Source organism: Tenrec ecaudatus, chromosome 18 (genome assembly GCF_050624435.1).
Source record: "Tenrec ecaudatus isolate mTenEca1 chromosome 18, mTenEca1.hap1, whole genome shotgun sequence".
Classification (NCBI taxonomy): domain Eukaryota; kingdom Metazoa; phylum Chordata; class Mammalia; order Afrosoricida; family Tenrecidae; genus Tenrec; species Tenrec ecaudatus.
The window spans coordinates 6,835,485-6,862,656 of NC_134547.1; the positions used below are offsets into that span (position 1 = coordinate 6,835,485).

A 27,172-nucleotide genomic window follows, 5' to 3' on the forward strand; every position below is an offset into this window, starting at 1 on the left:
TTCCCCTTGCGAGTGGCAGGTGGACTCCAGTGGCTGACCTTGCTGGCTCAGCAGCCCAGCGTGTAACCCACTGCCCTACAGGGCTCCTTTGAGAAGCAGTAGCCAGGTAGGAATGAGATGTCAAGGCAACTGATTGTAGAACCTTCTCATGTGCTTGTTACGCTTAAATGGTTCTTCTCTTTCTCCTCCTCCTCCTTCTCCTTCTTCTTCTCCTTTGTCTTCTCCTCCTCCTCCTTCTCGTTAGAAGAAATCAGAAAAGCATCACGTAGGTAACTGCGACTCTCTGAGGTCTCACAAACTGCCGGGCTGCTAAAAGGATGCTTGCCAGGTTAGTCTCGAAATACAATCCAGGTTTGCTCCCACTCACCTCCACTAGGAGTGGTTATGGATCAGGGTCCATTGCACCAGGGTGTGAACTGGAAACTTGTAGGTCACACGCATGCACGCACGCATGCACACGGGCAATTACCGCCACTCAACAGATGGAGCAAATGAGAGAGGGACTTGCTCAAGACTGCATACCCAATAATTGTCCATATTGACTTTGGACCCGGTTCTGAGTTCTTCGGATGGGGCAAGCGTCTTCCACTTGGCCACGAACCCAAAAGTTGGTGTTTCAGACCCATCCCCCTCCCCACAATGGCACTGTGGAAGAAAGGAAGGGCTGACAAATTGTTCCCATAAAGATTATAGCTGATAAAACCCCAAAGAGGCTCAGTTGTACTCTGTTACACGTGGTGTTATCGTGAGACCGACTCCAGCTGGTGGTGACAGGCTTGGTATTTGGGTCTGGGTCCCATTCTAGAAGCTTTGCTAGGTTTAGGGGTCACGCGGGGGGAGTCCAGATCCAGCTTGATTATCCGCACTGCGTTAGAGGAACGTGGAAGGGCCTGTGAGTGTGTCCATGGGGAAGAAGACTCTGCCCTGGAGAAATCAGAGGCGGCTTCCTGGAGGAGGGGACTTTTTAGATTGCGTTTTGAGGGGTGAGTAGGAGTTCCTCAGGAAAAGAAGGCGATGAAGAAAGACATTCACTCATTCAATTAACATTTCCCGAGGCCTCCTGTGAGCCTGGCACTGAACTAGGTGATTCAGGGACACAGAGATGAGTCAGACCTGGGCTAGGCATGTCACCTGGTGAGAAGGAGATGGAAGCGTGGAGGATGGGGTGATGGAAAAGACAATGGGACAGATAGGGTGGGGGGGGAAACTGGACGGTAAATCTGAGAGTACTTGAGAAAGGGGTGAGAAGTGAAGATGGATCCCTAAGTCCCTGGAGAGGATGGGGATGAGAGGAAGGGACCTTTCCTTTCTTCCTCAGGTCCGGAATCGGTCCATCTCATTGGGACCAGATTTCTCAAGCCTTTGGCCCTCCCTAGACACACAAACCAAAACCAATGCCAAGGAGTGGAGTTTGGCCTCAAGGACTAAAACTCCAACCCCCCCACCCCTACCCCACGACTACCACCCCCACCCCATGCGTGTTGCAGAAAAGGACTGTGTCCGCAGGATCTTCATGGCTGTGATGTGTTTCACAAGCGGTTAGCCAGGCCTTTCCTCCGAGGTGCCTCTGGGTGGGACCCGTCAGTGGTTCCGTTCATAGCTGAGAATTTGTGCCACTCAGGGGAGCAGATTGCCAGGTGGTGGGGGGTGCGGTGGGGGGTGGCAGGGAGCTTTGGGGCAATGAGGACCACGGTGCAGATTTCACTGTGTTCTGTATCTGACTCTGTCTCTCCCTGAAGGAGCCCTGGTGGCAGTAGTGGTTACATGTTGGGCTGTGAATCGCCAGGTCAGCAGTTCGAAACTACCCGCCGCTGCTGGGGAGAAAGATGAGGTGTTCTGCTCCTGTACAGAGCTACCGTCTGGGAAACCCACAGGTGCAGACCTCTGTCCTCCCGAGGTCGCTGTGAGTAGGTATGGCAGTGAGTTTGGTTTGGTCTCTCTCTCTCTCTCTCTCTCTCTCTCTCTCTCTCTCTCTCTCTCTCTCTCTCTCTCTCTCTCTCTCTCTCCATCTCTCTGCACCTCGGTCTCTTCGGTCTTCCTTCCCTCTTTCTCCACTCCATCCCCTCTGACGCCTCCATCCGGCAGGTCTGCATTCCAGGCCACCCCCTCCCAAACCTTCTCCGTCACTGGGACCAGGCTGGACTCATCCCAGCTTCATGCAAGATAAACTTGATTCCTTCCTCAGGGCTCCGCCTTACAGCCCTTCTTCCTCCACCCTCTCCGGACCTCAAACTATCCCGCAGCCTAAAGGTCTACGCGGAAGGGGCACATCCCTCAGGGGACCCTGGAGGAGGATGCGGCGGCGATGGCGCCACACCCCAGAGGCTCCACCCTCTCCAGAGCTCCAACCCTCCCGCAGGGAGCTGCTAGGGGTGGGGGGGGCCTGCCCCTCTTCCTGCCCCCCCCCTCAAGTCCCTGAGGCCTGCCTCCTAGCCCCAGGGCTCTGCCCTCCCCCCACCCCACCCCCCACCGCGACATTTCCCAACGCTGGTGAATCACGGAGGCGGCTCAGGGAGAAGGAAGGTGATCGGCGATGGGATGGTTTACCATAAAGAAGGGGCCAGCATCCTGCGCAGCCTGGGGACCCAGGCGTCCGGAGGTCATGAAGCTGGCGTTGGCATGCTCTCTGCTCTCGCTCCTGGCAGGTGAGGCTCCTGCCATCCCCCTCACCCTCCCCTTCCATCCAGGGTGCTCCAGGCTCACCCCACCTTCCCCTGGCGCCTCCAAAGCTCACCCACCTGGCCCTTCCTGCCCGTTACCCCCAAAGTCACCCATCTTGCCCTTGCGTCCCAGGTTCTCCCCAAACTCTTCCAACCTTACCCTAGGTAATCCCTAGGTTCACCCTTCTAGCGCCAACTAAATCTATCTTGCTCTTCCAGCCCGTTACCCTCAAACTCATCCATCCCGCGCCCTGGGTAACCCCTGGGTTCACCCTTCGGGCCCCCAGCCCCCCTCCCCCACCACACAAGCTCACTCCTCTTGCCCTTCATACCCACCCCCCTCCCCCAGGGCTCTGAGCTTCTCTGCGTGTCTGTCCTAGCCCCTTCACCCACTTCCAGTTGGCCCGCCTTTCTCTGACCCTGTGCGGCTCCCCACCCCCACCCCCACCCCAGAGCACAGCTGGGCAGACACCCGGGCCATTGGGGCCGAAGAATGCCGTCCCAACTCGCAGCCCTGGCAGGCGGGCCTCTTCTTCCTCACCCGGCTCTTCTGTGGGGCTTCCCTCATCAGTGACCGCTGGCTGCTCACCGCCGCCCACTGCCGCAAGCCGTAAGTGACCGACCCACGGACGGGGGGGGGGCGGGGGCTGGCCAGCACCAGGGAAGGGGGAGAGCCGGCGGGGGGTGTCTGGTGCGGAGTTGTGGAGGTTCGTTGCTTGCCCTCCTGGGAAAAGCCCCTGTATGCTTAGGAGAACGGCTCTGGCTTATGGGGTTTTCATCGTCTTTAAGAGAGCCTCGTCTTTCTCCCGTGAAGCGGCGGGTGGTTTCCAACTGCCGACCTTTTCGATTCGCAGCCCAAACGCGCAACTCCCAGCGCCGTCGGGGCTCATGCCAACCACCGCCCTGGTCAGTTAGCGTCTTCCAGCCCATTTCCAACAACTCAGAGCCACCGAGGTAGGGTTCCGAGATTGTCAATCCTGACGCAGGCACGAAGCGTGGTCCTCTCTCCCGAGGCCACCACTGGTGGGCTTGAACCCCTGGACTTTCGGTTAGCGGCCCAACGCCATAAGGCGGCACCCCAGCACCCCCACTCATCCCAAAGACACTTCGAAATGCTCTAAAACAGTGGTTCTCAATCTGTGGGTCGCGACCCCGGGGGTGTCAAAAGACCCTTTCACAGGGGTCGCCCAATTAATTCATCACAGTAGCAAAATGACAGTGATGAAGTAGCAATGAAAATAATGTTATGGTTGGGGGCGGGGAGAGTCACCACCCCATGAGGAACTGTCTTAAAGGGTCACGGCTTTAAGAAAGTTAAGAACCACTGCTAGAAACCAAAGCCAAACTCATTTCGGAGGAGTCGATTCCCCGAGAAAGATTCGGAGGATGTAAATCTTTTGGGAAGCAGACTGCGCATCCTTCTGCCCCACCACTAGCACGCTCTCAGCGACCAAGTTGTATCCACTGCGCCAATTGTAAGACTCTGGTCTTAAATATTGGCTCCTAGGGATCTAAGATGGGAAAATTACCGTCTTCATTCACATCCTTAGACAGTGATCCAGAGCTCCAATCTCAGACTCTGAAAATCTTGTGTCCGTGGAAGAATCTAGATGTTTGGCCTCGAGCAGACCCAGGAGTGCTGAGAGAATTAGAATCATAGAATCCTGGGGCAGCCCTGTACAACAGAAATTCAGCACCAGCCACCTATGCTGTCTATGTTGGTATTTAAAAACAAACAAAAAAGTAGAGGAGAAACAGGTGGAAGTCGTTGTGATAATCCATTCAGGCTGACATCCTCAAAATATTCATTCAACTGGTAGTAAATTCTTACTCATGCATGAAATTGTTTACCTTCTCTCCCCTCCCCCCTTTGTTTATTGGGTGGTGCTGAGGCCCTAAATCTGCTAAACCCACCATGTAATTTTTGCCCTTGTGTGGTATGTCTTGAGGGAGCCCTGGTGGTGTAGTGGTTGTGTGTTGGGCTGCCATCCACATGGGCCGCAGTTGTAAACCACCAGCTGCTCCACAGGAGAAAGATGGGGCTTTCTACTCCCATGAAGTTAGAGCCTCGGAAACCCACAGGGGATCCCTATGAGTCAGCATTGACTAGTGGCAATGACCTTTGAGTTGTTTTATGGTGTGTCTCCATGTGGACTACCGATCTCAAGAGCTCAGAAGCTACATCAACTCGTGTGACACTGAAGATTCAAAGGTTCACTGAATATAGAGACATCCTTGCAGTCTTTCATTGCTGGTGTTTGAGAATCCTGGGATTCTCGGAAGTCTAGAATCTTGTGCCAAGGATATTCTCAGAGCTTAGAATCCTACATGCCTTAGATCCACCCCTAAACCACCACCCCCCCCCAAAAAAGTTCATCACCATTGAGTTGATTCTGTGTCATAACTACCCTACCGGATAGAATAGAACTGCTCCTGTGAGTTTCTAAGACTGGATATTTATGGGGGAGGTACAAAGCCTCATTTTTCCACTGGTGGCTTTGAACTCTTGACTTTGTGGGCAGCAGCAGGTGTGTAAACCACTACCCCACCAGGGCTCCCTTAGACTCATAAATGTCAAGAATTTAATGGATCTAATATTCCAGAATATTGTCATTCCAGATTCTTCAAATACTGAGAGCCTTAGTGCAGAAAATTCAAGGGTCTTAAACTAGTTGAATCCCAAACTCGTCAATGCCTGAATGATATAAACTCCAGAATGATATGAAATTTCAGTCCCAGAATCATGGGTTCTTAGCCTGTTAATCGCTCCATAGTTTCCAATGCTGATTATATAGAGAGAGCCTCATTTCCCGCCTATGAACCGGTCAGTGATTTCAAACCGCTGACCATTGCAACTAACCACTGTGACCCAGGGCTCCTTCTTAGAATGTTAGGGTCTTCAGGGTTCTAGAACTTTTGGTTCTGGGCATCCTGAAAGAAGAGAATTCTGGAATCTGTTGGGATCTGCTTGAGGCAGCCATCTCCTCTACCTTATCTTTGACAGGCAGCCATCCATAATGTTCCACTGTTTTTCCTTCCAGAAATGATGCACAGATGTTGGGACATCTGTGTGGGAATTTCCCATCCTGCATTGCTCCACACAGGGCCTCTTTTTTTTCCCTATAGCATCAGGCTGGGAGAACTATGTTTCCATTTTAACCAAACAACAAAGCAGGACAGAAGCCCAAACAGGGAGGCAGAAGAGAGTCAGAGGTAGCAATGGTGGGAGGGAGGTGTTTGAGAGGTTACCCTCTCCGCCACAGAGCCAAGATAAGGAGGCAATGAGGATCAGGCACCACCCCATGCTCCCTACATCCTGATTTCAAAGTCCTCAGCTGGTCTCTTACTGTCAGGGCCTGAGAAATGAACACACACGGTCCCAGAGGGCCCCCAGTGTCCAGGGCACAAAGACAGAGTACAGCAAGTGGACTGGGAGCACAGAAAGAGGACTTGAGGTTCAGACCGCAGAAGGAACTGTGTCAAAGGGGGAGGTTTATAGCAGGTAGAAGCCCAAGATCACAGACTTCTCCAAGATGACCTTCAACCTGGGGATTTTCCATATCCCATATATACGTAGACCACGAACACACAGAGAGCCACTCCCCACAGAAGCCACCGGACCTGTGGGGGCAGGGGGTGTGGCTGTTGTTGTATGGTAGGTGGGGCCCCCACATGCCCACACAGTCCCAGGGAACCCAGGTCACCACCAGGGCTCTGGGCAGGGCAGAGAGGGAGGTGGCTCACTCAGCATGGGGCTAAGAGGGTCCTTTAGCTTTGGAAGCTAGGGTTCAAAGACAGAGGCAGACCAAGAGACAGTGGGGGAGCAGAAATTCAGAGAGGGTGTGTGGCATGTGGTGAGTCACACAGCACTCTGATGGACAGAAACACAGAGAAGGTATGTGTCTTGCTGCCACTCATATGGCACCCCAATATACAAGAAAACCAAGAGCAGACGTCTTCATTAAAACACAGAGTACTCTAGCACACATAACACAACACAGAGAGGGCATATGCCTGGTTCAAAATCACATGGCACCCTAGACAAACAAGAAAAGAGAAAGGCGGTATATCATGCTTAAAAATCATACCCTGGGTCACAAATAGATGATGTCTGCCTAATGGAGGATCTCACAAAGCATTCCAATTGAAAGAAAAAGAAGACTGGGCCAGAGAAATGCCCGCCATGCCTCGGGTTTACCTCCAAGGCCTGTCCCTACAGGTTCCTGTGGGCTCGCCTCGGGGAGCACCACATCTGGCGGTGGGAGGGTCCGGAGCAGCTGTTCCGGGTCACAGACTTCTTCCCCCACCCCGGGTTCAACGGAGACCTCAGTGCCCAAGACCACAATCACGACATCATGCTGATGCGCCTGCCCAGGCAAGCACACCTGGGTCCTGAAGTGATGCCCCTCAACCTCAGTGCGACCTGTGTCTCCCCAGGCACCCAGTGCCTGATCTCAGGCTGGGGGGCTGTGTCCAGCCCCATAGGTATGGCCACACTGCAATGTGCTCTGCTATGTCCCATGCCAAGGAGGTGGCGTTGCTTTCTCTCTTTTCCAATCTGTCTATCTATCTATCTATCTATCTATCTATCTATCTATCTATCTATCTATCTATCCATCTATCCACCCATCCATCCCTCCTACTCATCCAAATCCACCCGCCCACCTACCTGATTATTCATTAATCTATCTGCCCACTCACCTAACCACTAAACCATCCACCTACCCACCTACCCATGCACCCATCATCCATCCCTCATCCATCCATCCATCCAACTGTCTATTATGGAGTCCCAGTGGCACAACAGCTAAGCACTCGGCTGCTGACTGTCAAGGAGGTGGCTCCAACACCCCACCCCCACCCCAATGACTCCATGAGCGAAAGATCTGGCTATCTCTTTCTGTAAAGATGATAACCTAAAAAACTCTATGAGGCAGTTTGACTTTACCATATGATATTGTCATGAGTCTAGGTAGACTCGACAGCGCCTAACAATAGTATCTCTCTAATTCACTCCTGCAGACATTCCATCAAACATAAACCAAAAAAAAAAAAAAAAGTCCCACAGCTTCCAAGTTGATTCTGACTCACAGTGACCCTGTAGAACTGATTAGAACAACTCCTGAGGATTTTCAAGGTTTGGCATTTTGACTGGAGCCAATGGCCCTTTCTTTCCCCTGGTGAGTTTGAAACACCGACCTTTCAGATGGCTAACCCACGATGCTATCAGGTGTCCCATCAACTATAAGATGCCTTAAACTATAAAGTGTATCATTCTTTTATGAGCCAGCAAGCCTATTGATCATGGCATGACACCATGTGCTGACCCATCCTGATTTCTGAAACATTGAAATGTGAAAGTCAAATATAAAGGCTCTCAGGACAGGGTAGAAGTACCACCGGTGAGTTTTCCAGACTGTAACTCTTTACTGGAGTAGAAAGCCTCATCTTTCTCCTGTGGAGCGGCTGGTGGTTTTGAACTGTTGACCTTGCCAGTTAGCAGCCCAACTCATGAGCGCTATACCACCAGAGCCCCATATTCACCCAGATAGCAACCAGTGTAGAATAGATAAAGGCTGCCCCTTCAGACGTGATGTGAATTCACGGCTTCACTACAGTCCACCCCATGAGACATGTTCTCCCTTCACAGACCCCTGCACTCATATAACTCTTCAGGACCCCGAAAGCATCTGAGTTTACACACGTATGTGATATATGTATGTAGGAGCTTTAAAAATTCCATGGAAAATATCTTACTATATCTTTATTTAAATTTTCCATGAACTTTATGAAGCCTCCTCATATGTATGTATGTATCTAGCTAGCTAGCTCGATCTCTATGCCTTGGTAACAATGAGTTAAGCATTCCGTTACTATCTATATCCATAGCCATATCTATATAGCCATATCTATACCTATGTTTATGTCCCCTGGTGACCGAATGAGTTAAGCACTCCACTATGAACCAAGAGGTTAATGGTTTGAAGCCCCCAGCTGCTCTGCAGGAGAAAGATGAGACAGCCTGCTTCTGTGAGGACTTATGCCTTGGGCAGACCTATGGAGCAGGTCTACTCTGTCCTATAGGGTTGTTAAGAGTCAAAAATCAATACCACAGCACTGGGTTTCTTTCTCTCCTCTAAAACCGGCTTCTGGTGGCCTTGGGTGGAGCAAAGAGGTAAGCACCTTATCCCTGACCCCAGGGGTGCCTCAGAAGACCAGCCTGACCATGTGCTCCCCAAAGACCACAGCCTGGAACAGCCGTGGAGCACAGTTCTACTCTGGACCCTCAGCTCCCTGGTTGGATGGTGGTGGTGGGATTTCGCTTGTTTTTCATTTGTTTCTACTTCTTAACGGCTGTTAGATGCCCTGCAATTGATTCAGACATGTGGTGACCGCATGTGACAGAGAAGAACTGCCCCATGGTGTTTCCCAGGCTATAATCGTGGTGCTGTCCCATAAACATAGGGCTGCTAACCGCAAGGTTGGCGGTTCAAATTCACCGGCCACTTCAGGGGAAGAAACCAAGGCTGTCTGCAACTGTAATGATTTCTGTCCTCAGAAACCCCTATATAGGATGCTTTGGTAGTCAGGATAAGGAGCCCTGGTGGTGTAGTGGTTACTTGTTTGGCTCCGATCCTCAAGGTTGGTAGTTCGAAACCACCAGCCACTCTTCAGGAGAAAGACAGGGATTTCTCCGCTCATAGACATGTACAGTCTGGGAAACTCACAGGGGCAGGTCAACCCTGTTCTAAGGTCACTGTGAGTCAGCATCCTCTCCAGAGGAGTGTGGGGGACTGCAGCAGTGAGTTTGATGGCATGAGCCAGGAGGGAGAGATGACGGTGGGTTTGGTTTTCCGTTTGGGGAATTTTTCCCCAAAGCATGTCAGCAAGTCTTTCTCCTCTGGGCCTCTGGATGGAACTGATCCAGCAACCTTTCAGTCAGCAGCTGAGCCGAGTGCTTAACCATTGTGCCATCAGGACTCCTTACTCAACTCCCCCAAACCAAACCCCCAATGCCATCTCATTGGTGGCAAGGCACAGCGGCCGTCTGTTGAGTCGTGGAAACCCTATCTAGGGATTTCTGAGACTGTCGATCTTTCCTGGAGCAGACAGCCTCATCTTTCTCCCATGGAGCAGTGGGTGGGTTTGAACCGCCGCCCAACCTTTCAGTTCAAAGCCCAGTGCTGACCCCAGAGGGCCATGAGGGCTCCTTCCTATAAACACGACAGCCTCAAAACCCCTATGGGGCAGTTCTATGGGGCAGCTGCTGTGCATGGGAATCATTGGAATGGGAGCATGCTGGCTGTTGGTTAGCTGGAGTTATGGACCTGTCTCTGCTAGGTGCATCTGCCTGCTTTCTCTCTCTCCCTGTCTCTCTTTCTCTCTGGCCTTCTCTCCTCCCATCTCCCTCTCAGTCTCTTTCCTCCTGTGACTCTCTCTCCTATGCTGTGGATCTCTCTCCTCTGGGAAGTCTGCAGAAAGGGTCCCAGGCAGGGCCTGTCTCAGCCGGAGTACACAGCTGACCATCGGTGGTCCTCTTCCTCCAACAGTGGAGTACCCGAAAACCCTGCAATGCGCCAACATCAGCATCCTAGAGTCTAACCTCTGCAGCAGGGCATACCCAGGCCACATCACCAAGAGCATGCTGTGTGCCGGCCTGTGGGAGGGCGGCCGAGGCTCCTGCCAGGTGAGGCCTACTTCAGAGAGGGGCCTGCGCCCAGGGCTGGGCCCCCTGGCATTCTGGGATAAAGGGAGGTGGGCTGGGACACTTCCGTCCTGCAGGAGGTCGGACAAGGAGCCTGGACTGCTGGATCTGAAGAGAGAGCAGATGATTGAGGGAGGTTGTGGGACCAGGGGGCCTGGATTCCTGGGGGCTGGGAGTGAAGGGGGTGAGGGGTGAGAAGGGGAGGGTCGCCAGTATAAAGTAATGTAATGTAATGTGATGTGATGTAAGCATCTAAGCTAGCCGTTTTCTACCCCGCCCACAGGGTGATTCTGGAGGCCCCCTGGTTTGTGATGGGACCCTGGCCGGTGTAGTGTCTGGGGGTTCAGAGCCCTGCTCCAGACCCGGGCGCCCCGCCGTCTATACCAGCGTATGCCACTACGTGGACTGGATCCGAAAGACCATGGAGGAAAACTGAGGCTTCGCGTTAGTAGACCAAGAGGGAACTCTGGGAGTGAGGTTGAGCTATCTGCAGGATTCCAGCCCCTGTGGACGCCACACGGGGCGTGAATCTGCCTTCCTGACTACGCTGCTTCGTATTCAGGCCCCGCCCCTCATGCTCCGCCCCCACCATGTGGCCCCGCCCCATGACGGGGCGCAGAGAAGCATCCACCCCTCGTGGCTTCACCTTAGTGACTTTGCAGAGACGACTGGCATCATCCCCAGAGAACTGCATTCACCGTGGCCACGCCCCTTGGACCTTTGCCCAACAGGTCGTCCCCTGCGGGCCCCACCCCCTTGTGGCCCCGCCCACTGAGCGCCAGGCTCCCACGCCCCCGGGGCTGTCAGGGGAGCGGTAGCTCCGCCCTCTTGGAACTCGGCCAACGTCGGACCCCGCCCCTCGCGGCAGGGCCTTGGACTTGTCTTGGGTTTGAATCCGGCCCGGTACGCGACTGGGGACATTAGTGGGGGGTCTCCGTGCCTGCCCAGCCGATGGCTCGTTTTGCAATAAAAGCGAGGAGCCGCGCCTGCCTTCCGTCTGCTGTGTTGTGGGATCAAGGAAGGGCGGTGGAGAGACCCGCCCGAGCAACAATTATCCATGAGCCCCTAGTGCGTCCTGCCCCAAGTGTCCCTGCATCCGCCTTATTGCAGCAACCGGGAAAGGGGAAACCAGGTCAGGCGCCTCCCAAACCTGCCTTCCCACATCCCAGGCCTCCTCTCAAGGGGCAGCCTGGTCCGCCCTCTCCACTCTGAACCCAAAAGACCTGTTTTCGTTCCCAGTTACACAGGGCAGCCCCTCCTCCCGCAGGAATTCGGCTGCCAGCCCCCTCCTCTCCCAGGTCCAGGGATCCAGCCTTCGGTCCCTCCTCCCTTAGATCCAGGAGTATGGGCCCTCGGCCCCACCCTCCACCTCCCTCAGAAAAGGAGTCACAATGCGCCAATCCCTCTCCTCTCAGACCCTGGAGCCGGGGACCCCAGTTCCTCCTCCCTCAGACCCAGGAATCCGGGGGGTCTCCAGCCCCATCCTCCTTCAGAACAAGGAATGCTGGGGGTGGGGGGGGGCATCCCTCTCCTCCTCTTACCAGGGAATCTGAGCCTCCAGTCACTCCTCCCTCAGATCTGGAGTATGGGGTGGGGTTAGGGGTGGGGGTGAGGTCCTCCTCCCTCAGACCAGGAGTCCAGCTCCCCAGGCCCCCTCCGGTCTCAGACCTGAGGATTCTCAAGCCCCTCCTCCCTCAGACCCCGGGGTCCTGGCCCCCTAGCCTCCTCCTCCTTCAGACCCCAGAAGCCGGGGAGCCCACAGTCCCTCTTAGACCCAGGACTCCCAAACCCCTGACCTCTTCCTCCCTCAACCCCTGGAATCCAGCTCCCTCCTCCTTCAGTCCCAGGAATTCGGACCCCAGGACCCTCCTTCCCCAGACCCAAGAGTCACAGCCTTGAACCCCGACTCCTCCAGACCCAAAGTTCTAGGCTGTCCTGTGTCGGAATCTCTTGGGCAGCCTCCCTGCGCACCTCCTCAGTCAGATCCAGGCTCCCAGCTCCCTGAGGCTTCCGAGGGCACCCGAGCGGGAGGAGGCGGAACCGGAGGCGGGGATTCTCAGTTAAAAGGCTCCAGAACCGAGTACCGGTCTTACAGAACCAGAGTCCTGGGGCTTCTCCTGCTGGGCAGGAATTCTAGGCGAGCCCGCCCCTGGAGTCTGTGAGGTGAGATGCTCTCGGACTTAGACGTGGGGCATCAGCCCACAGCCCTCCCCCACCTAGTCTGGGGAACCCGGGACCCAGGCCCCTCCTCCCCCCCCCACCAGGAATCTGGGCCCTCATCCCACCCCCACTCACCAGCCCCTGGTTTCCCGCCCCACCCCCCAGGCCCTTCCTCCCTAAGACCTAGGAATCAGAGTTCCCAGCTCCCTCCTCTCCAGCACCCAAGGAGACTAGGGCCCCCACTGCCATCCTCCCTAGAAGCCAGTCCCCCAGAGACAGACAGACAGACTCACAGTCTCTCTCGGAGACTCACAGGGGCAGTTCTCCCCTGTCCTCTAGGTGGGCATCAAACTGGATGGCAGTGAATGGCGTGCTGAGTCCTCAGCCTTTTGGGATGCCTCTCGGCTCGGTCCACGGGTCCCTCCCAATCCCAAGATCCCAGCACTAGGAAACCAGGACATCTCTCAACCCTGCTCTTCTCCCAGACCCCCACCATGGGACGCCCCCAACTGGCTGCAGTCTTGGCATGGATGTTTCTGCTGCTGCTGGGAGCCTGTGCAGGTGAGGGGGCCAGAGACGGGTCTCCCTTTACCTTGAGGGGTGCGGGGTGGGGGTGGGGTGGGGATCGCAGGCACTAGGGCGTGTGTGCTTGCACGGTGGGGAGGGCCACCCAGAGCTTGGTGGGGCACAGGGAAGGGGGCGGAGTGGATGCAGGCACAGAACCTGTGGGAGTGGATGGGGGTTTGAAGTGACATGAAAAGCCAATTGCCGAGGGGTGCGGGCCACCGGCGAGCCCATGGGGACATGTACATACATATGAGAGCCTGTGGAAGCCTGCTTTGGTGTGCGGCTCTACACGTGATGACTCACGGGCTCTATGGCGTGCCGGTGTGTCCCCTGTGTGGCAGCAGGAGTGTGGAGCACGGGCTGGCTTGCAGATGCGCTGCCACCCAGACGAGGCCGGCAGGGAAACTTGGCCAGTGTATGGTTGAAATGTAGTAGGCTGCTTGCCTGGCCGGGGAACAACCCTGGTGGCGCAGAGGGCGAGGTGCTGGGCCTCCAGGGGCGTGGGTCGTCTGTTCAAGCCCACCCGCCACATTTCAAGGGAGGAAGATGCGGTGGTCTGCGCCCATAGAGTCCGTCTGGGGAACTCTCTAGAGGCGGTTCTGCTCTCCTCCCTAGGGTTGGGCTCCGTGGCAGGGTGGTTGTTTGTTTGCTTGCTGGTCTGTCTTTCTGTCTGTCCGTTAAGGCTTGGCAAGGACTAGGAGGGAGGGAGGGAGCTGGTGGGCCAAGCGACGCCAAGCCATTTGCAGCCAAGACTTGGTGTTCAGGAGGAAACAAAGAAGGGGATGTGATCATGTGGCTGCCGGGCCCAGACACCTGGAAAGTCACCATATGAACAAGAGTGGTGAGGGAGTCGATGAAATGAAGAGATTCGTGGAGCAGAGCTCAAAGAAAAAGATGGGTGGATGCGTGGGGACGGGGAGGAGGATGGCTAGATGGGTAGATGAATGGATGGGTGGGTGGAGGGATGGAGGGATGGATGGATGGATAGATGGATGGATGGGCAAGTGGGTGGCTCAATTGTATGATGGATGAGTAGACGGGTGGATGGAGAGATGGATGGATGGATGGATGGATGCTGGATGGGTGAATGAATAGGTGGGTGGATGGATGGATGGATGGATGGATGGATGGATGGATGGATGGATGGGTGGCTAGATGAATGGATGGATAGGTGGATAGATGTATGCATGGATGAGTGTGTGGATAGGTGGGTGGGGGAATAGATTAATGGGTGGATGGATGGACGGATGGATGGATGGATGGATCGATGGATGGATGGATCAATGGATGGATGTGAGGTCGGGTGGGTGGCTACATGGATGAATGGATTAGTGGATGGATAGGTGGATGGGTAGATAGATGGATCGATGGGTAGATAGGTGGGGGGTAGATAGACAGATGGATGGGTGAATGAATGAAGACCCTCTCTCTTTGTGGTGGGGAAGGCCCTGCTATGAGCCCGCTCACTGTACAAAGCAGTGGCTTTCCTGACCCTGGCAGCATCCTGCGAGTGGCGGCCCATCTCTCTCCCTCTGGCTGCAGAGCGCTCTCGGGCGCAGGAGCCCAAGGTGCTGCAGGGCCACGAGTGTGAGCCCCACTCACAGCCCTGGCAGGTGGGCCTCTTCCAGGGCATCCGACTGGTCTGCGGGGGCGTCCTCATCAATGACTACTGGGTCATCACGGCCGCCCACTGTAAAAAACCGTGAGTGGGTGCCCAGGCGGAGGTGGGCAAGGACCTAAGGGGAGGGTCGGTTAGGGGCATAGACACCTGGGCCTGGGAGAGGAGGGGGTTGGGATCTGGGCTCCTGGGTCTGAGGGAGAAGGAGGTCTAAGTCCCCTGAGACCTTGCAAAGGAGAAGGCAAGGGTATCAGACTCCTGCTGGGATCCCAAACTACCCTCCCTCCCCCCTTTGCAGAAAGTACACAGTTCGACTGGGAGAACACAGCCTTCAAAATAGAGAATCGCAGGAGCAGGAAGTGGCCGTGGCTCAGTCCATCCCCCACCCCTGCTACAATAGCAGCAGCGAGAACCACAGCCATGACCTGATGCTCATCCGACTACGGAGACGGCCGAAACTGGGATCTACAGTGAAGCCTATCAAACTGACAGACCGATGTCCCCGGGCTGGCCAGAGCTGCATCATCTCAGGCTGGGGCACGATCACCAGCCCTCGAGGTACTGGGCTTGCTTGACCAGGACTGGGAGGGAGAGGAGGAGCTGGTAGACCTGGTGGACCCCAAGCCATGAGCAAAGCTTGTTCACCACCACCGCCACCCCACACCCAACTCCCAAGAAAGAGGCAACACAGGGAAAGTGATTGTGTTATTGTAAACCTTGAAGTCACAATATTAACAGGTGTGGTGGGGGAAGGAAATCCAAGAAAGAAAGAGAGAGAGAGAGAGAGAGAGAGAGAGAGAGAGAGAGAGAGAGAGAGAGAGAGAGGTGGAAGGAAAGAAAGAAGGATAGACAGAAAGAAATGGATGAATAAACGAGTCAGTGAATGAATGAACGAGTCACCCTTCCTTGGTGCTGGAAAGCACCAGGCTATGAGTCTTTGTGCTGTACAGGATTTTAAGGAATTCAGAGTTGGGGATTATGAACTCCCAGAGAAAACAAAACAGGAAACGCTCATAGGCTGTGATATTTTTCAGGCTTCTTATTCTGCACTGGGTGAAGTTTTATGGAGCCGATCACCGTTTCACACTCCAGAATTCAGACTCATTCAGATTCAACTTGTCCATTGCCATCTTCTCAATAGACCATTGCTCATCACCCTTCCTCCCTCCCTCCCTCCCTTCCCTTTCCTTCCTTCCTCCCTTTCTCCTTCCCTCCCTCCCTCCCTCCCTTTCTTCCTTCCTTCCTTCCTTCCTCCCTTCCTCCTTCCCTCCCTTCCTCCCTCCCTTCCTTCTTTCCTTCCTTCCTTCCTTCCTTCCTTCCTTCCTTCCTTCCTTCCTTCCTTCCTTCCTTCCTTCCTGTGTTCTTAATTTCCATTCTTCCCTCCTCCCCATCTCATTGAAATTTTTCCAGGAATAGAGAATTGCTGCCCCTTGATCTTCAGTGGTGGGCGGCATAACTCGGAGAAGACTTCCGTTCCAGACCGGAAGGGTGGCTAAGGACCCCAGTGTTAGGAGTCCCACCCATCTCCATCCACCCAGTCACCCTGGTCTCTTGTATGATTTTGAGTTCTGCTCCACCCTTTTCTCCAACTCTATCTATCTAAAGTCTCACGGGCTCCCTTTCAGAGCAGTTGGCCATGGTAGCCAGGCACCAGCTATGTTTCTGGTCTCAGGGTTTTGGAGACTGGTGCTGGTGTGCGCCATGAATCCATTCAATTCACTATGTCCCTGTGTCTTTCCATTTCCCTGGGCACTCCACACTCGCCGTCTCTCAGCCTCGGTTTTGCCTCCTTGGCAAAACAGAGGACCTATTCAACAAGTCTTGAGCTCCAGGGGGCTTGAGTTGCACCTGTTGTCCTCATTTCTGTGTCTCTAGGGCTCAGGAAGGTGTGTGTCTGCCTACAGTGGGTGCTCAAGATATGTGTGGTGGTGAATGAATGAGTGGATGAAGAAACACCTTCAGAAGAGCGTGCCACGAGGGTCCGATGAGACTGGGAACCTCTAACTCTTGGCATGGAGAGGTGCCAGATCAAAGCTCTTTTCTTAAGTTATTCTCTTGAAGAGAGTGGATGAGAGCGATCAAATCCACGTCCAATCATTAACTCGAGATATATTTATTGAGTAGCAGTCCCAAGTGGTGCAGACAGTTAAGTACAGGTGAATGAATGGATAGCCTTCCTTCCTGCTGACTTGAACCCCCTCAGGCTTTGATATGAACCCTGGTGGGGTAGTGGGGCTTTCTCCTCAGTCTCAGAGACTCTCAGGGGGCAGTTTCACCCTATCCTATAGGTTGGTTGAGTCAGCATCAATTCAATAGCAGTGACTTTTGAGTTCGAGGCTTTGGTTAGAACTCACCCAGAGGTGCCTTGGAGGAAAGTCCTGGCGATCTGTTTCCAAAAGATCACAGTCTTGAAAACCCAAGGGAGGTGTTCTACTCTGCACACCTGGGGCATCTCAAGTCAAAACGGACGGTGCCTCTGCCCTAGGTGGTATTTAACACAGCCGTGAAGAAACCACTAGATGTCCCTGTCCTAGCAGTTGCTAGGTGCTGTCCAGTCAGTTCCAACACACAGCGACCCCATGCACCACAGAAGGAAATGCTGCCCAGTCCCACACCATCCTCACAAGGCTTGTTATGTTTAAACCCATTGTTGCAGCCACTGTGTCCATCCTTCTTTTAGAGGGGCGTCCTCATTTTCGCTGCCCCTCTACTGTACCAAGCATGATGTCCTTCTCCAGGGACCGGTCACTCTTGATAACATGTCCAAATTGGTGAGATAAAGTCTCGCCATCCTTGTCTGTAAGAAGCATTCTGGTTGTACTTCTTCCAAGACCTGTTTGTCCTTTCGGTAGTCCATCGTACTTTCAGTATTCAAAATTACAAGTTGAGTGGAAAGGTCAGAAACAAATGCATATACAATAAAATTAAATATCAGGTCATGACCATTGTGGAATAATATTGCCAGGTGAGAAGGTAGAGCATGATGGGGGAGGTACTTTAATCAAAGTGGTCAAGGAAGACTTCTGGGAGGAGGTAACACTTGGGAAAAGGAAGATGTAGTTGAGATTGAGGACTTGGTTGTTCAGTGAGTAAGGAAGAGTAGTAGAAGAAGAAGACCCACACATAGTCAAAAGTGTCGCAGAGAGTGCGTCTAAGTTCCTCCGCCATTGGTCCCTTCGTTTGAAAATAGCTCAGGACCAGAAACAAAAGGTAAGATCTAAGGGCCTCTGGCTTGGTGGAGAAAAGTGGGCAGCACCAGGCAAGGATGGCTTCATTTGGTCACACCCTGCTGGACCAAGTGAGAAGATTGGCACCAAAGAGTACCAGTCAGATTCTGTGTGTGTGTGTGTGTGTGTGTGTGTGAGAGAGAGAGAGAGAGAGAGAGAGAGAGAGAGAGAGAGAGAGAGAGAGAGAGAGAGAGAAAGGAAGGAAAAGGTGGTGATGGGAGGAGGGCAGTCAAGTAGATGTGACAATTCTATTCTTGTACAGAAAGAGCCCTGCTGACATAGTCGGCTCCACAGAGGCTACAGGTGGAGCCAGTCAGGTGCTCCTCAGAAGACAGCTGAGGCTGCCTGCTCCATAAAGATTCACAGCCTCGGAAACCCTAGGGGAGGTTCCACTCCGACCTGCGGGGTCACTATGAGTTGCAATTGCCTGGACACCAGCTACATGTCAATGACATGTCGATATCACATACCGAGTTGAGGTATGTGTAGGGCAGAGTAGGGTATGGGTTTCCATACATTCCCATGAGAGGATATGTGGAGGGATGGAAGAAGACGGGCGTAAGGGTTTCATACTAAACTGTTCCAATTGATCTTACCACAGTAGAGTCTAGTGCTTGGTGCGTCCAGGTTGTCTCCCAGAGTCCTTTGCAGGCAGGACCTCCCAGGATGGAGAAAGCATTAGCCGAAACCAGGCAACAATCTATAAAAACAACGCATGGGATTATTTTTAAACTAGGTAACGGGTTCCAACTGCTGTTACCATAGAGTCTGGTGTTTGGTGGGTTTAATTTTTCCCGGCCCTGGTTCTGTCCCAGAGTCCTCTGTGGACATGACTTCACAGGCTGGAGCCAAAATGGCGGCAGAGACAGACAACAACTATCTAAGAGGGATGAGGTTGCTTTTATGCTAGTCAATGGGTGCCAATCGACGTCCCCATGGAATTCGATGCTTAGTGTTTTGTTCCCTAGCCCAGGGTCACTGCTAAACGAGGTACCCTGTTGCTCTTCCAAAGTCCATGGGTGACAAGATTTATCATGTATTATTCCTGGCACACACACCTCCACCCCCTTTAGGGTGCAGAGAAGAGATCGACCCTGAGACACGTGTCAGAAAGCTCCCCGGGCAGCTGCAGAGAGAAGGGAGGTTAGATCCAGACAGGGACGGGGCAGAAGGGTTGCTCTTTCTGGAAACTTACCACCTCTTCCCCCTCAGAGAATTTTCCTGACACCCTCATCTGCGCAGAAATAAAAATCTTTCCCCAGAAGCAGTGTGAGGACGCCTACCCTGGGAAGGTCACAGATGGTATGCTCTGTGCGGGACACAGTGATGGAGCTGACACGTGCCAGGTGAGTGGAGTTTGGAATCATCTTCTTCCCTCCCTCCCTCCCTCCCTCTCCTCCTCCTCCTAAAGACTCCAATCCCCGCTGAAGGCCACACAAGGGCTGAATTGTTACTGCTGTTTTCTTGGAGTTAAGCATGAGGCTGCTTGCCAAAAGGTTGGTGGTTCAAAGCCACCAGTCACTTCTAGGGAGAAAGTGGTGACATTCTGCTTCTATAAAGATTTACAGCTTAGGAGTCCTCAGTGAGGCAGTTCTACCCTGTCCTATAAGGTCGCTACGAGTTGGGTAGACCCCATGGAAGTATTGTTTGTTTGTTTGGGTTTTATAAAATCCTGCCTCTAATATGAGATCCAAGGGGTGCTGGGAGAGGCAGAGAGGATGACCGAAGGTGCCAATGTAAGAGTCAGAAGCTAGAAGTTAGGCAAACACCCTGGGATTTGGACAGACTACCCCTTCCCACTTTCCTCTGGGACCTACCTGGTTGGATTCCTCAAGGAGCCTTAGTAACACAAGGTTAAGTGCTTGACTGTTCATCAGAAGGTGCGAAGTTCAAGCCCAATAGCCACTCCCTGAGAGTGGCAGCCTGTTTCCATAAAGAGTCACAGTCTTGGAAACCCTCCTGGGGAAGTTCTACTCTGTCCTGTAGGGTCATTATGAGACTGTATCAGCTACTTAGCACTGCTCGCTTGGTTCCTTGGGCAACAATGATTGGTTCCTTGGGCAACAATGTTTTCCCAATTGGCTGGGGAATGGTGCATTTGACTCTCTCCCCCCAGTGAGCGCTCCACCCCCTTCTCCAATGAGCTCTCCGTCTAACACTCACTTTCCTATTGGTTCCAACTTGAGTCTTTGTGCTTAGGACGCCCTCTGGATTGGTTCTTTCCATGAAGGTCCCACCTTTGGGCTAGTGATTGGTTCCTGAAGACACTGTTGTCATTCCATTGGCCAAACGTGGACCCATTTCCATCAGGGAGACTTTTGTGAAAGCCAGTCTTTCTGAATCGTTCCATAGAGACAATCAATGTTCTCTTACACATGTACATGAGCACTCATGAAGAATTCTGCTTCTTTCTCTCATACTTGGTAACTGAAGTCAGTGTTCCCTTCACCCTTGGACAAGAAGCCTGCGACCTCAGCCTTAATCCCTCCACTCGTAATCTCCACTTGATTCTCTCAGGATTAGACCCTTAAGGCAGCATTCTCTTCTTTTTTTAATTGTTTTATTAGGGACTCATACAACTCTTATCACAATCCATCCATACATCAATTGTGTAGAGCACATCTGTACATTCATTGCCCTCATCATTCTCAAAACATTTGCTCTCCACTTGAGGTCCTAGCATCAGGTCTTCATTTTTTTTTTCCCCCTCTGTCACCGCTCCCCCTTCCATCATGAGCCCTTGATAATTTATAAATTACTATTTTGTCAATTCTATTCTTCTATTGGTTAGGATTTGTGTCAATAACTTCCCACAACCAGTCTATAGCCGTACACATGGAAGCCCCACCTCTCTCATTTCTCCAGGGGAAATGCCCTTATCCCCCATTGGCTAAAGGAGAGCAAGGATGTTAAGAAAATAGTTCTAAATGGTGAATACTACAGATACAAGCAGTAATGGGCCTGCTTGGTGAAATTCCTCTGACCTTCCTCTTACAGGGCGATTCTGGGGGCCCCCTGGTGTGTAATGGTGTTCTCCAAGGCATTACATCTTGGGGTTCTGACCCCTGTGGGCAGCCTGAGAGACCTGGCATCTATACCAACCTCTGCCGATACCGGGACTGGATCAGGAAGACCATAGGGAAGACAGATTGATTCTAAGAGTTCTAGATTCTTCTCAATAAATTACACACACACACACACACAAAATCAGCTTGACTCCTTGCTTGTCTTTCTGCGATCTTGTGGGGAGGTGTGTTTCGGTTGAATATTTTAATTTTTGGTTAGATATTTTGCAAACAGTTTTTTTAGCATCTCGTCCACATGTCAAGCATTTCAGTCCTTCGATCGTGTCAAGAGGAGCTGTACACTTGTCACCCTGTTCCATTCTAGAACATTTCCTTGTACTTGCTGTGATTCGTGTTAATTATTATTGTTGTTGTTTCTAATGGTGGCCAACGGCTGGATTTTTAAGAGAAACAAAACCAGTGACCCTCACGTATGTGTCAAAAAGAAATGTATGTCAAGGAAGCAGCCCAGTCCAGTCCACATCAAATCCATGGGTCCAGATACTGACTGAAGGTTCTCCTAGAGCAGTGATTCTCAACCTTCCTCATGCCGCGACCCTTTAAGACAGTTCCTCATGTTGTGGTGAGCACCCCCCCCCCAACCAACCATAAAGTTATTTTCATTGCTACTTCATCACAGTCATTTTGCTACTGTGATGAATCGGGAGACCCCTGTGAAAGGGTCGTTCGATCCCCAAAGGGGTGGGGACCCACAGGTTGAGAACTGCTGCTCTAGACTGACGCAGCGGCAGGTCTTTGAAGCAGGAAGCTGGGAGATCACAGGCTGGTGGGTATAGAGTTGAGTGGATCCAAAGCCAACATGGTGGGGGTGCCCACAGCTCCAAGGACTGGCAGGCACATTGGCCACCAGAAGCAGGAAGGACGAGGGTAAGAGAAAGAACTCCATTCTCCACAGGGTGTCTGGTCTTTATTTGACCTCTGGGAGGCCTGCTCAGCTGGATTTATTTTTAAAGCAGTTTTATTAGCCGAGAAGGCCACTTCACCAAGAAGACGTTATTAGGCTGTGACCTGTGACTATGATAGATGTCACGCGTATCTTCTTACCAGTGCCTCGAACTGACAAAAACCTAACCATCACACGATGACTGTGAGGTTGGTGGGGTGGTGGAGAGCAGTGCACAACCCCCAGAAGCCGTCACTACTGTCTGGGGGAGACCCCTTTTGCTGTAAAGATTGAGCTTGTGAGATATTTATTTTCACTAAGAGAAAATATGTGGAGGTGTTCAAATGGCCAATGGGCACCTCTGTGAAAAAACTTGAAAGAGTTTGTAATGGTTTTTGTTGAATTTTTCTGAACTGCCCTAAGAGCCTTAACAGCACAATGAGTTACTCATCGGGCTGCCAACCAGTCAGAAGTTCGGAACCACCAGCCGCTCTGGACGAGAAAGAGGAAGTTTTCTACGCCCATACAAAGTCATGGTCTTGGAAACCCACAGGGGTAACTCTCCCCTATCCCATAGGGTTGCCATGAGTCAGAATCAACTCGACAATGGTGCATTTGGTTTGGGTGAAAGTGTTTCAAAAGCTATGTGGGCTCACGTGCATGTGCACGTGTTTCTCTTTCTTTAAACTGTGAGGTCTGTATGCACTGCAATGAACACATATATAGCCATAAGTGAACACCATGAAACTGTAAGGTCAAGGAATAAAGAATTGTACCAAACCCATTTCTGTCCGCAGTCAAGTCCAACTCTTAGCAGTCCTACAGGACAAAGTAGAATTTGGCTCACAGGGATTCCATGGTTGGAGTTTTCATGAGAAGGCGCAGTAGTTAAACATTCGGCTGTTAACTGACAGGTTGGTGGTTCAAACCCACCAGCTGCTCCTCAAAGAAAAGCGAGGCAGTCTGCTTCCCTGAAGATGTACAGCCTTAGAGACTGTGGGGGCAATTCTATGATGTCCTACAGGGTCACTGTGAGTTGGAATTGGCTCAGCAACAGTGGGTTAAGCTTCAAGGATACAGCCTTCGACATCTTTCTCCTACAGAGCAGCTGGTGGATTTGAACTGCCAACCTTTTGGTTGTCAGTCTGTTTAGCCACTGCACCACCAGAACACTGGAAGCCCCGCCCCCTCCCGCCCCTACCAAGAGTCTGTGATACAGTAATGATAGATGGTTGGAAGAATTCTCACCTTCCATGGAAGGGACCCAAGTTCGATTCCCAACCAATGCACCCCCTGCATAGCTACCATCTGTCAATGGGGGCGTGTGTGCGCTGTGACTCTGGGACAAGTATCAGGGAACTTCCAGACCGAGATGGACTTGGAAGAAAGGCCTGACGATCTCCTTGCAAAAGTCAGTCGGTGAAAATCCTCTGGATCCAGTGGTTCTACAAGCGATCAATTACAGTGATATCACGGGCCTAGGAAGCATCTTGTCCCCTTGTGTGCAGGGTCTCCACAAGTAGAGGGCTGACCCTCATGACAGCTATCAAGACAAAGACATTCTCCAAGGTCACTGCCCAACACACATCTGCGTGCCTCACGTGTTAGCCCCTTTTCTGGGTGTATTTGACCTGCTGGCTTCAAAAAAAAAATTGCACCAGCTTCGCCCTGTCAACTCTAATCTTTAAGATCCAGAACACAGGCCGCCCTCAATGATAACTCATCACCCTGCTTGCCCATAAAAACATCAGGCTATTTTAATACAATCGTACAATGAATACCTTCGAGCGTGAAGGAAACATTAACAATGAAAAGCCAAGTGCACGACATGACAATCTACTTGTTTCACACCCAATGCACAGATTTCTGATAGAAATATGCCAGTCATGCGGCACCGAAGAAGCCAGAAATGAGAACGGATGTGGTTTCGGCAATGCAATTTTCTGAATAAGTAACCCCTAGAACGAGCCTGAAAACCAAGACGCGAGGAACGACATTTGTTTGGTTCTTTGGCTGTGTTCTTAGGGGAAATAGGAATCCTCCCCGCAGGCTCTAGCTCCCCAGGGTAGCTTCTGTGGTGGGAAGAAATGAACACCACACCGTTGTTGGGGTCTGCGTGGAAGTTCCGTTTGGGGAAAGTTTTCATTAGCGCAGACACTTACGGTAAGTTGTGCTAATGGGGAAAGATGGGCGTGGTGAGGGACGGTGATTACAAGGATATAAAACCATAAACCCGAGCAATTCTAATTCCCAATAAAGACAGGATCCTCTCTCTCTCCTCCTGGTCTATATCTCTTTATTCCCCAACCCCCTTTTTTATTTTGACACTGGACCTCCTTCCTCTATTTTATGGGTTTGCAATCTCGCAAAGTCTCCTCCTCCGTGGTTGACTCTAGTCTCTCCCTATTTCACATCTTTTCAACTTCATCTCCCACGACCTCGAGCTTCACGCTCTGGCGATTTCTCAGTTGATCGGCTCAAGAAAGACTCTGGTTGGTCTGGCTCATCTCCCTCACTCAGGAGCCGCCGAATGGCCAATGATTGGACTGTATCCGGGTCAGGTGACCATCCCGATTACATAGTTATGTGGTATGAAACATGGCTGCCTGCGGGGGTGGGCCAGACAATTTCCCAGAAGAGGGTGTGGGAGAAGTACTGTAGTCACTTACCTTGCCCTTGTGCTGTGACAGTTCCCTCCCAGTTCTAGAAATCTTGAGGAAATCTTTCCCATCTTTTACTAAGTCCCTGGTACCAGGTAAACAGTTATGGAAGGGCTATTCAAGGGATAATTTAAACCAAAAAGTTGTTTGATAGATATCAAATATGTCTATATATTTTATAGTGAAAAAATTGCAACATGCACAGAACGGGGAGAATGGTACAATGAACATCTATGTACCAACACGCAGCTCTCACAAGTCAGAATGAAGCACAGGACCCCTGTTTCGCCCATACTCCCCCGTGGTCCGCTACGGCTGCATTATGTTGAAGCAAATCTCAGACGTCGCATCATTTCATTCTTAACTCTTTCCTTGTGTCTTTAAAATAGGGGCAAACGACAGTGGGTGGGCCTAGTCCTGAGAGCTAAAGTGATTTTTGCAGGTGGACATTTGCAATTAAGTTGATGCTAGGGAACACTCACTTTGAAGTATAACTAAGGAGATGTTCTCCACCAACCCCCCCAAAATACGTTGCTCTCTTTAGTTGCCACTCAGTAGATTTCACATGTAGCGACCACACACGATAGAGAAAAAACTATCCCATTTGGTTTTCTCAGTTGCCGTCTGGATGGGAGACACGGCACACGTCTTTCTCTCAGGGAGCTGGTGACCTGCCATCCTTTCGGTTAACCCTCTGGCACGTCCCTGCTGCGTCGCCCTGAGTAGACTCGTATTAGAAATGTTGTCTTAATGATTATTACATCTTCCACTTCATTCACCGAAACCGTATGGGAGAGGGTCTTCCGTGGTGCAGAACCTGCAGTGGAGTCTGGTGTTTGCCCTCCTGGTTCACAGTCTTTCTTTTCTGTCCCTGTTGGAGCCCGGGTGAAACCCTAGATGCTCGATGATCTGTCCCTGGGGAGAGAAGGGGGGTCAAGGGCTTAGCTGCTTACCCAAAGTCGACGGTGCAAATTTACCAGCCTGCTCTGAGGGCGAAAAAGATGCACCCATTTGCTCCTGGAAAGACTCTGGTTCTAGAGACCCTCAGGGGCAGTTTTGCTCTACCTTAAGAGGGTCACTGTGAGTGAGTCAGGATCCACCCCATAGGAAGTGGGTCTCGTCTTTGTTCTGGCCTTTTTTCTTTCTATTTTTTCCTCATCGTCAGCATTTGATTTAACGATGTCCAGTTGAGCAGACTAGAACAGACTCAAAGCTCGCTATTCAGATCTGTGTTTGCGAACACCGAGCAGCTGCCAGGACTCGAACGTGCCCGCTGCTTGTGGCAAACAAACCGGAACGGCACCATTAACTGTCCTCTCTGCAAATAGTCAGGTAAGACATTGCGTCCCCAACCAAGAGCGTTCCAAGTTCAACAGGAAACAGAAAGACGTCACGCAACAAACCAGGCCTCCAGCCGTTGCTTGCTTTAGACTCAACACAGCATGGTCAACAGAATCTCCTGTCGACTCCACACTGGGTCCTTTGTTTCACAGCACGAATTGCTTTTGCAGATGCCAACCCCTGGGGTGGCAGAGGTGTACATGTGCGAGGGGGAAGAGACCCACCGAGGGATGGGACTGGGCCTTCCTCTGGTCCAACAGCCACGTGGGGAGGTAGCTATTCTGAACACTTCTCCAACAGAGAACATTCCACGGACATACCGAGAGGTGGGAGGCCTAGGAACTTGGTGAGACTGAAGACGGCAAGAGGAACGCTCTTCCAGGCAAACCAGGACCAGGTGTCAATGCGGCTTGAAAGTGGCTCTTTGCTGAGAAGAACGTCTCGTTACATCACCACACACGGCAATCCCTGACACCCTACAGCCCCAGCATCACCACAGCTATGGAGTTTTCTCATTCGATACGGATGAATTTCTTTGGCCAATGGATGAAAGGCATCTTCAAGCCCCTGCCGGGTCTTGGCTGGGGTTTCAAAGAACGGAATCCCATCACGTTGGGCCAGTCCATGCGCTTTTTTTGTGTCAACTGTCCTCATCGGTAAAAACCACACTTGGTTCCCACCAGCACCGGAGGGACATCATCTGAGTCTTTTTTGCTCATTGGACCTGCTCCCTGGAGAGCTTAATACCTGCAAGTGATTTGCTGTTGTAGACGGCACATACGCACCAAGGAAGCCTTCACCTGTGCTCAGTGCGCTGTTCTCTCATGGCACTGGACTCTGCTTGTCCGGCTGTGTCCAGTATGTCCAACAGACGGGCTTCACCATCTATAACCACCTGTTTTCAGGTGGGGTCATCCTCGTCTACAGAGTGGTTCCGGCTCAGCTGGGTTGTCAGAGTACTTTTCCCCACCCCACCTGCTCCAACTGCCATCAGTTTGTACTCAGTCACTTCCCACCAGCGAGGACCACAGTGTGGCTGCCTCCGCATCAGATGGTTTCAGACACACAAGCAGGAAAATTGTGGAAGTCTGATATTAGCCTATATGTCCAATACCAGCCTATAAAGTCCTCTTCAGACTCATGCAGCACATGCAATGATGCCAAATGCAGGAAGATCACAGGCCAGAAGGTGGAAAGTCCTGTGATTCCAGAGGCAGTGGAAGCATCTCAGCGCTGGCGTGGGTCTCCACGTGGCTCCTCTAGCT

The 27,172-nt window shown here is 52.1% G+C and overlaps 2 protein-coding genes and 1 pseudogene across 2 annotated transcripts; 2 read left to right on the plus strand and 1 right to left on the minus strand.

The window, feature by feature from the left end:
- Positions 1–2,602: 2,602 nt before the first annotated feature.
- Positions 2,603–10,801, plus strand: KLK9 (kallikrein related peptidase 9). Its single transcript, XM_075537312.1, has 5 exons — positions 2,603–2,645; positions 3,114–3,270; positions 6,880–7,145; positions 10,211–10,347; positions 10,649–10,801. Exons 1-5 carry the CDS (start codon positions 2,603–2,605, stop codon positions 10,799–10,801), a joined length of 756 nt encoding a protein of 251 aa, XP_075393427.1.
- A 2,218-nt stretch (positions 10,802–13,019) lies between these two features.
- KLK8 (kallikrein related peptidase 8) lies at positions 13,020–21,090 on the plus strand. Its single transcript, XM_075537871.1, has 5 exons — positions 13,020–13,086; positions 14,593–14,794; positions 15,009–15,268; positions 19,150–19,283; positions 20,935–21,090. Exons 1-5 carry the CDS (start codon positions 13,020–13,022, stop codon positions 21,088–21,090), a joined length of 819 nt encoding a protein of 272 aa, XP_075393986.1.
- Positions 21,091–26,351: 5,261 nt separating this feature from the next.
- Positions 26,352–26,955, minus strand: LOC142432653 (GTPase NRas pseudogene; annotated as a pseudogene).
- Positions 26,956–27,172: the final 217 nt, after the last annotated feature.

Excerpts from the sequence above, each read along its gene's own strand:
- KLK9 (XM_075537312.1), top strand. The coding sequence starts at position 2,603 with ATGAAGCTGGCGTTGGCATGCTCTCTGCTCTCGCTCCTGGCAG. Across the intron at positions 3,271-6,879 it reads GCCGCCCACTGCCGCAAGCC|GTTCCTGTGGGCTCGCCTCG; the intron begins GTAAGTGACCGA and ends CTGTCCCTACAG. Across the intron at positions 7,146-10,210 it reads GGCTGTGTCCAGCCCCATAG|TGGAGTACCCGAAAACCCTG; the intron begins GTATGGCCACAC and ends TTCCTCCAACAG.
- KLK8 (XM_075537871.1), top strand. The coding sequence starts at position 13,020 with ATGGGACGCCCCCAACTGGCTGCAGTCTTGGCATGGATGTTTCTGCTG. Across the intron at positions 14,795-15,008 it reads GCCGCCCACTGTAAAAAACC|AAAGTACACAGTTCGACTGG; the intron begins GTGAGTGGGTGC and ends CCCCCTTTGCAG. Across the intron at positions 15,269-19,149 it reads CACGATCACCAGCCCTCGAG|AGAATTTTCCTGACACCCTC; the intron begins GTACTGGGCTTG and ends CTTCCCCCTCAG.